The sequence below is a fragment of the Gavialis gangeticus genome, unplaced genomic scaffold (assembly GCF_001723915.1).
Source record: "Gavialis gangeticus isolate Ggan-Ray unplaced genomic scaffold, GavGan_comp1, whole genome shotgun sequence".
Lineage (NCBI taxonomy): Eukaryota > Metazoa > Chordata > Crocodylia > Gavialidae > Gavialis > Gavialis gangeticus.
The window spans coordinates 90199385-90207932 of NW_017729025.1; the positions used below are offsets into that span (position 1 = coordinate 90199385).

The 8548-nt window shown below is 42.6% G+C and overlaps 1 protein-coding gene across 1 annotated transcript in view; it reads left to right on the forward strand.

The window, feature by feature from the left end:
• Positions 1-8548, forward strand: part of MAP3K9 (mitogen-activated protein kinase kinase kinase 9) — a 193397-nt gene that overhangs the window by 46520 nt on the left and 138329 nt on the right. The window contains exons 4-5 of the mRNA XM_019519944.1: positions 3-291; positions 6518-6931. Of these exons, the coding sequence (XP_019375489.1) occupies positions 3-291; positions 6518-6931 (703 nt within the window). The remainder of the gene's footprint in view (positions 1-2; positions 292-6517; positions 6932-8548) is intronic.

Here is an 8548-nt window from a genome sequence, read left to right on the forward strand (position 1 = left end):
AGGCGGAGGCGGGCTCGGGGGAGGACGAGGGCGGTGGCGCGGAGCCGCTGTGGACTGCCGTGTTCGAGTACGAGGCGTGCGGCGAGGACGAGCTGAGCCTGCGGCCGGGCGACGTGGTGCAGGTGCTGTCCCGGGACTCGCACGTGTCCGGCGACGAGGGCTGGTGGACAGGCCAGATCGACCAGCGCGTCGGCATCTTCCCCAGTAACTACGTGAGCAGCAGCAGCCTCCACCGCCACGGCGCCGACCCGGAGCTTCGGCCCCGCTACCCGCCGCCCCCCGCCATCCAGCGTAAGGGGGCTGGGGGAGGGTCTCCCTCTACCCTGATCCCCCCCCCCCCACCTTGGCTCCTGGCTCGGGTGCCTCCAGTCACAGGGGTGATCTTGGGGTGACCTTAGGCTGGGACAGACCTCTTCTCCTCCTCCAGCTCCTGGGGGCATCGGAGCTGGGATTCGGCCTGTCGTTGGCACCCGGCAATGATCGCACTGGGGATCTCAGCGGTGCGGAGCCAGCGGGATAATTGGTGGCGGGTGCCACGGCTCCCGGGCTGCCTCCACTGCCACTTCCATCCCCGGAGCTGCTAGGCCGTCCCCACTGCCCCCTGCTTCTCACCTCACCTTTCTTCTTGCCCCAGGCACTCTGCTTCCTTCTCCGCCTCGTCCTCCAGTTCTGTCTCTTGTGTTGACAATGTTATAAATAGGTAGATGAGTAAAGGAAGAGCTTGCTTTGGTGGGAATAGCCTAGATTGCTACAGTGCCTGTGAATTAGCTTCAGTGTCCCTCAGCCTTTGCTCCGGCAACTTGTTTCAAGAACAGGATACGTTGATGTGTCATGAGTAAAGGCACAGGGCTTTGCAGGCCCCGGATCTTTACACACTTGGGTGTTTCTGCCAGCATGCCCCAAGTGGGGGAGCACTGGGAGCACACCAGTTAATTCATACTGGAAATGTCAGTACACTGTTAATGCTTGCTCCATAGGGTCTTTCATCCCACCTGACTGTAAAGGTGTTAACAGTGAAGTGTCTGTCTGTGCTGATTTGTGTTACCAACGTACTTTTTATCACTTGACATGCCTAAGATCAAATTCTGCCCTAAAAACCTAACACACTATTGTTGAAGTCAGTTGCTTGGGTCCAGTTATGTAAGGGCCCCTGCCTCATGGCCCTTTGGAAGCTCGTTGACTTGAATGGCACTTTGAAGGTGCTGGTATAGATCTCACTGCAGGTTTGTGGCCTTTATTGACTTTGTAGTGTAAAGCCATTTCAGCCTCTCTCAACCAATTAACTGCTGGCTCCAGCTGTGAAAAGCAAAATATTCCAGAATGTTGCTGCCAGGTCATGTGCCTGCTGTTCTCCCTGGCTTTTAGTTCATGGTCAGAAATCAAAGCTAGCAATAGAATGTTCTTTTTAAAAACCTACTTTTGGTTGAGGAAAGTCTTGCATGTGTGAGACTGTTCTGTAGAAAAGGAATAAGAGCTGTGTTGCATCTGCTATTATAGGCAGGCATGCACCTTCAAAGAGGATAACAAAATGACTTTCATTATGCCCATGTGTACCCAAAAGCACATACGCGGGATTAAATGCTGCTTCCTTTTGCCTATGGGAGAGTCCTGGCTTTATTAGCATGAAAGGACTAACACTGTTCAGATCCTGAAAGCTGAGTGACTCTGCTTTCATCTCCTGAGACACTGGCTTAGTCTTCTTGTCAAGGGTGGAGGAAAAACCATGCAGTAAGTAGTATGTTATGTGCGTTTGAGGGAGGTTCCAGAGAGAGAAGCCCTTTCCAGGTCCTAGAGCCATTTCTGCTTCTCAGAGGCTGCAGAAGTCCTGGTGTCCTAATTGCTGCCCCTCTTTTTTTTTTTTTTTTTAATGGAAATTTATATAGCAATGGATCTGCAACCCCTCTTCTCTTCCTGTGCATGCTGGTGCCCAGAGAGCTGTTGTGGAATATACTCCTTTCAGTAGCTCTGAATCCATCCATTTATATAACACCACTTCATTGCCATTGCTATCTGGAGTCTCTTTACACTTGCTGATGTTGGGCCAAGATTTGTTTCTGTGTATTAAATTTTTTTTATGCTGCAGTAGCTTACTACTAGGAAGTGATGCAATTTGATCAGGCTGCGTAGGATCATTTGTGAGAACAGTAGCTACCTTTGAATTAGGTTTGAAGGTTTACTGTGATAGAAGTTTTCCTTTAGACTCCTGTGTTAGAAGGTAATCATTTCCCCTTGGTGTTGCTGGCATTGTATAGGTATCCAGAGAGTTAATTATCTGGTTGCCTTTGTCCGTGTCTGTGCCACTTCCTTGCTGAGTTTGTGCCACAGAGGTTCTGGGCTCTTTGGGAACTCTGGGAAATGTTCTGTGATATTCTGTGTCCACTTATGTTGCTATGTGAATGATGAACTCTCCTGTGTTGGGAACATGGAGTGGCAACATTATCAATAGGCAAATAAGTAAAGAGAGCTTATTTTAGTTGGAATAGCTTGGACAGTAGTAGGCAGCATCCTCCACCACATGACCTTTGTGCTTCAATCTTAATTTGGAGAAACTGCCTAAAGAAGTGAGCCCAGAACCTGAACTATTCTTTCCCTTACTTTATGGTGTCATTCTTGATAGCTGTCAGCATAAGTGCTGGTTTCAGTCCTATGAACCATTATCCATTAGGAGTTGAACCAAGCAGTTGGTTTTACATAGGGTAATAAACATACATCAAGTGGTATAACTAGTCTGTCACTGTTTGTCTGGGCTGAGTTTAAACCAGTGACTTGCAGGCTCTATTATGTGTTACCAACGCCGGTAGGAATCAATATCCCTTTCATCAACTTCATTTTAATTTATTTCTATTTTAATTCTCTTACTGCCTTGGGAATTATATATGGTTAAAAGGTGCTAATGTTTCACTTCACTTTTACAGTTAGCTAGAATATATCTCCATCAAGCTAAATATTAAATTAAAAGTTATGTTAGTACCTCTAGCAAAGTTTCTTTCATGAGTAGCTTTTATTCACTTGTTCAGTGATGTGTGCTAATTAAGACCAACCCAGTGGTCTTTTTAAGTGTCATTGTGAAAGATGAACATCTAGTCAAACATGATTTTCCTTGTTTGGCTAATTTCTTCCAAAGGTTATCTCTGTTCTCAGAATGAAACATGATGCAAATGTGGCAGTTTCTGTCTTTTCATGCCCTTGCAGAGAATCTGTCAAACTCTAGATTTTTTTTTTTAATAGCTGCTGTCTGCCTCCTGTCCATAGTAGTGTCTTCTATCTTGCTTGTGTATTTTCGCTTTTTTTGGGTGTGTTATGTAGAATACATGGACTATGTAGAGTGTGGGTTTTTTGTTTTAAATAAAGGTAGAACTGTAGGAATTTTTTTCCTTCACTCCTGCTCTTGAGTCACTTATCAAATAAAATGCATTCCTTGAGGAGCTGTCCATTCAGCACCCATGGGTCAGAACCATCCCTTTTCATTGGAACGTAGGAGTATATGTTGGTATCCAAACTGCCTGATCGGTTTCTTTGACCAGTTAATATCAGAGCCAGTTTGAATGAATTATTCCTTTCTCCAGCTGTTTTTAACCCATCAACCAAATCACTTATGAAAAAATCCTACCATCAGTATCACCACTAGCACTTTCAGTAAGTTGAATTTTTGATTCTGTAAAGCTGATGTTATAGTACCATATCTACTGGTACTGTGTGTTTTAATTTGGTTTTCTCTCATTAAATTGGGCTATGGGAATGTTATGCCTTTCCTGGAATTTCAGTTGTAAAAAAGTGGTGGTAGAGGGCAACTATTCTGTTTTGGATTTTCTGCCAGGAAGAAGTGCCAGGGTAGTAGTGAGCTACTGCACGGCTATTAGAAGCGCATCTTGCATGCTTGTAATGATAACATAGGCCCTGATCAGTGTTTTTTTCCCCCTTGTTGTATGCTTGATTTAATTTAGAAGCGTCAGGATACAGAGCTATGGCTTTTTCACTTGCATGTAAATCAGTGCTAGAATATCACAGAGCCATTACCATTGCAGAACCATGATAACCTCTCTGTGATTATAAGAAAGACCCTGTAAACTCCAGTTTCCTAGTCCTGTTTTAAAGGGTTGCTAGGTAGAGATGGTCTACACAAGTGCTTTTCAATATCTGAGTGGCTGGGGGCCTTATGTCACATGGCAACTTCCCCCACTGATTCACCATGCCAGTGCTGCTGTGCCACATGATTCTTTCTGCCATGCTGCATGGTGGGCACCCTGTTGTACTGTGATGGTGCCCCCGTGCCATGTAAAGTCCCCCTGAGCCACCTTACCATAGGCTTCTTCAGCCCTACAGTGAGGCTTGTAGGGATGGTTGCAGGAAGCCTAAGCTGGAGGAGGAATAGGGACCCCAGAGACTCAAGTGGTAGCAGCTGCTGGAACAGTGGGGGAAGTGGCATCCAGACTAGGAGCTTGGGGCCACGGGGTACTTCCTTGGGGGCTGCATGTGGTCTGTGGGCAATCCTTGATCTACACCTTTGCAGTGATAGACAAATATAGCTTGGGCTTTCTCTTCAAGCCTTTATTTTTCTGGACTGTGAAGTATCCTTCCATCATCTTCTGGCAAAGTTGCAGGAAGCAAACTAGAAGGTTGCATGGGATGAGAAGGACAGTAGGAAGAAAATCTTGTATGCGTCTGAAATGTAGAGAGTTAGGAGCATTGTTTCTGGTGCATTGGCAGCATTTTGCTGAGGAAGTTTGCAGCATATTTGTATTATGGTTGCATCTAATCCATGTTTTGTTAATTAGTTTTTTGACAGACATAAGTCAAGCCAAACTGAAAACAAATCTAATTTCTAGGCTTTTAAAATTCTAGTTTCACTTGGTAGTCACTAAACTTAGAACTAACATGTGGAAGTGCTTGCAGTTATGGAAATCAGGGGAAGTTCTTACTAGCCTCATATGGTTGTGCTACTGCCTGAACTCCATCCAGCTTTGGGACCTTTTCAGGTAGGAACCTCTGTAAACAAAATTTTAGTTATGTTTTCTTTCCTCAAGTCCTCCTACCCCTCCACTCTGTGGTCAATTTTTTTTGAATTTAGTTTTGTGTGCCTAGCTGCTGCTGGACCAGCCTAGAATAACACAGGGGTGTGAATACATGCCCACTAAGAGCAGTTCTGCTTTCTTTTCTATAATGGATCTAAGGAAAAGGATTTGACTCAAATTAGTTAATGGCAAACTTGGTATTCCATTTGCTCCGAAGTTTTCTGATGTGGAATTTCAAATACTGGAAAACGTTAATGCTCTGTAATACATATGTCTTTTTAAATCCTTTCTTTATGGCAATAATTGGTAATCTGTATAGCTGTGGGTAGATAGCATCAGTTGCGTCCTACTGGGAATGGGACCCACGAGTAGTGCAGAGCAGGTGAAGTCAAGGCATTTTCACAGGTACATGATGTGTGTAGGGTTTTTTGTTTAATATACAGTATACTAGCCATCATGCAACACTCCTTTTGACCATCTATAAGCATAAACTGTGCGCTGTTGTAGTGGCTTCTTCTTCCCCCTGGCCTTCCCCCCACCCCCCCAGCCTCCAGATGCTGGTTTATCTGCTAAATTAAGTTTTGGGAATCTGTGAATTATTGGGCAATCCCGTGTAACCACCAGGCTACTGAGGTAGTTTATAAAATTTAAGGTATTAGGTAAAGAAACTTAAAAATGATGACACACTGCTTTTCTAATTATTTCTGTCTGCTTTTTAAAATTATTTCTGTTAAAGTTTTGCTAAGTATTCATCCAAACATAACTTTTCCCATTACCAACTCTGTACATTCAATGCATAGTGTAAATATATCTGTTTGTCACTTAATCCCGAGTAATATCAGAACTTGGTTGACAATTTTGCTGACATACAAGACAGCCTTGCAAAACTATGGAATTGTGGGAGAGCAAACTGGAGTCTAACAGGAACTGGCAATTGAAAAGTAAATGTGCTCAATGATCAAATGCAAGAGCTTTTTTTTTATTTGTTTTTCACCTTACAAGTCAGTGTTATAATCAGTGTATATTAGGTCCCCAATATGTGACAGGAATGTATAACCTTTGCCCTCCCTCTGCCCCTGCCACTCATGATATGTAATTGACATCAACAAATAGACTGTATCCTGTGATATAATGTAAATATCTTACCGGCAGTGTATCACACACTTCTCAGGTGAAGTCCAGTGAAACTCATATGAAAATGGAATATACTTTCACCAAAGTGTACAAAATGGTTCTGAAAAAGAAATTGCCAAACCCTTGATGGTTTCTTAGTTAGCAGCAAGGATACACAAAGCTGTGTTCTCATTCAGATTGTTTAGGGGAGAATCTAATGAATGCTTCATTTATGGCTTCTAATATGGGTTTACTTATTTTGTAAGGGTGTCATTAGGCATCACAGATTTTTATAATGCAGTTCTGGTGGAGGCTGAATAATGTTTCCCAATAATTTAAAATTTATTTTTTTCCCTTCTCTCTCTCTCTCCCTCCCCCCCCCCCCTTTCTAGTACTGGAGATTGACTTCTCAGAGCTGGTTTTGGAAGAAATCATTGGCATCGGAGGCTTTGGAAAAGTCTATCGAGCTATTTGGGGAGGCAATGAGGTTGCTGTCAAGGCAGCTCGCTATGACCCTGATGAGGACATCAGTGTGACCATTGAGAATGTCCGCCAAGAGGCCAAGCTCTTTGCCATGTTAAAGCATCCCAACATCATTGCCCTCAGGGGGGTGTGTCTGAGGGAGCCCAACCTCTGCTTGATCATGGAATTTGCCCGCGGAGGGTCACTAAATAGGGTGCTGTCGGGTAAAAGGATTCCCCCAGACATACTAGTGAACTGGGCTGTCCAGATTGCCAGGGGAATGAACTACTTGCACGATGAAGCAATTGTTCCTGTTATCCACCGTGACCTCAAGTCCAGCAACAGTAAGTACTATACTTTGAGAGGTCAGCATATTGAGATGGGGTTTCGGAGGGAAGTATCAGTCTAAGATCCTTTGTGAACCACTGTATCTTCTAATGCAATTCCCAGATCAAGTGTTACAAGGAAGTTTAGTTCTTGTCAAGATGGCAATAAGTCTGTTATAGAATTATTTTCCAGAGGGAGTGTGTGAACAGCTTTGCTTTGAATGTGTCTATGAAGTTGGCTGCATGCAGTAAATTTGCAAAATCCTCCAATAGTTTGAGGCTTGGAGTATGGTGTGTTTCGGTAGTACTTTAAGGTAATTTAATGTGTATACTATAGTTATGCCAACTTAAGTGAATGTTTATTGTTACTTCAGTCTATAGCAGTGTGTAGAAAAGTCCCACTGAACTTAAAATGCCAATGAACCCTTCCTCTGATTGTTAGGATAATGAGTCTAGTTAAACCTAAGGGAAGTGTTCCTCAGATTAAATAAATTTTGTGTAAACATTGCTATACTGAATCAAACCTGTATTCCATTTAGTCCAGTGTTGCATCACATTTGACAACTGTGGGAAAAACTGCCCTCAGCCTCAAGTTTCCTGATACCTCATCAGGGCTAACTTTGACTGCAGTATTAGTTTAAGCATAACTTTGAGTATTGCTTATGATTCTCCTGCACTTTCAGGTTTCTAACTTGAATTTAGGGCTGCTTTAATTTAAACTTGAGCTAGCAGGCCTTTTGAGGGATGTGTGCAGAAATTTGAGTGCTGCTCATGGTGGAATTAGCAATGCTTTGCAGCTCTTTTGTAGTGTTGCTGCTGTTCCTCATGCTAATGCTGCAGCAAAGAGTACTTCATAGTTAGTTTTAGGTTTAAGCTTGGAAGCATAATGTTTCTTTCAGGATTTGTTAACATCAACTATAACACTAGATGGTCTCTTTATAAAGAATCAGTTTTGGACTCTTTGTTTTTTTGCCTCCGTGAAATGCCATAGTAGTGAGTTATACAGCTAAATTAATAATTGTATGACAAAGTGTTTTTTTTTTTATTATTGTCACCAAACAAATTGCCCTGAATTTGCCCTTGGTCCAATGTTTTGAGACATGGAGAAAAGAATTTCCTAATTTGTCTTCTCTACTGTTGATTATTTTATATATTGCTATTGTTCCCCCATTTTTCTCTCTCTTCTAAGGTAGACAATTTTAATTTTTATAGTAAAAATATTCCCTTGTCTTGGTGGACATGTTTAGCATGTATTTCATGTTTTTAGCCTGGTGCTGACTAATCTTTTTTTTCTTTGGTGTTGGTTTTCCCCAGTTAAAAAGGGGAAAAAACCATCATTGGCTTATAACACAAGGAAACAATGAAACTTCATCACTCAATATTTGCAAAACACTTATGATAATTCAAAAGTTCAAAAGAGCATAAAAAGCATCGACTCCCCCCCCCACATGCCTTTTTGCTTTACCTTTAATTTGCTCAGTCTAAAATATACTTAAAGCATTTCTAGATATACAAGAATGGAAGCACCTCAACCATGCATGGACCGCTACCTAGCTAGAGGGATAGAAAAGCAAAAAGCAAACTGGACCCAGTTAGACACCATCCATGTTGTGAACAGCAAGAAAAAATGTTTCC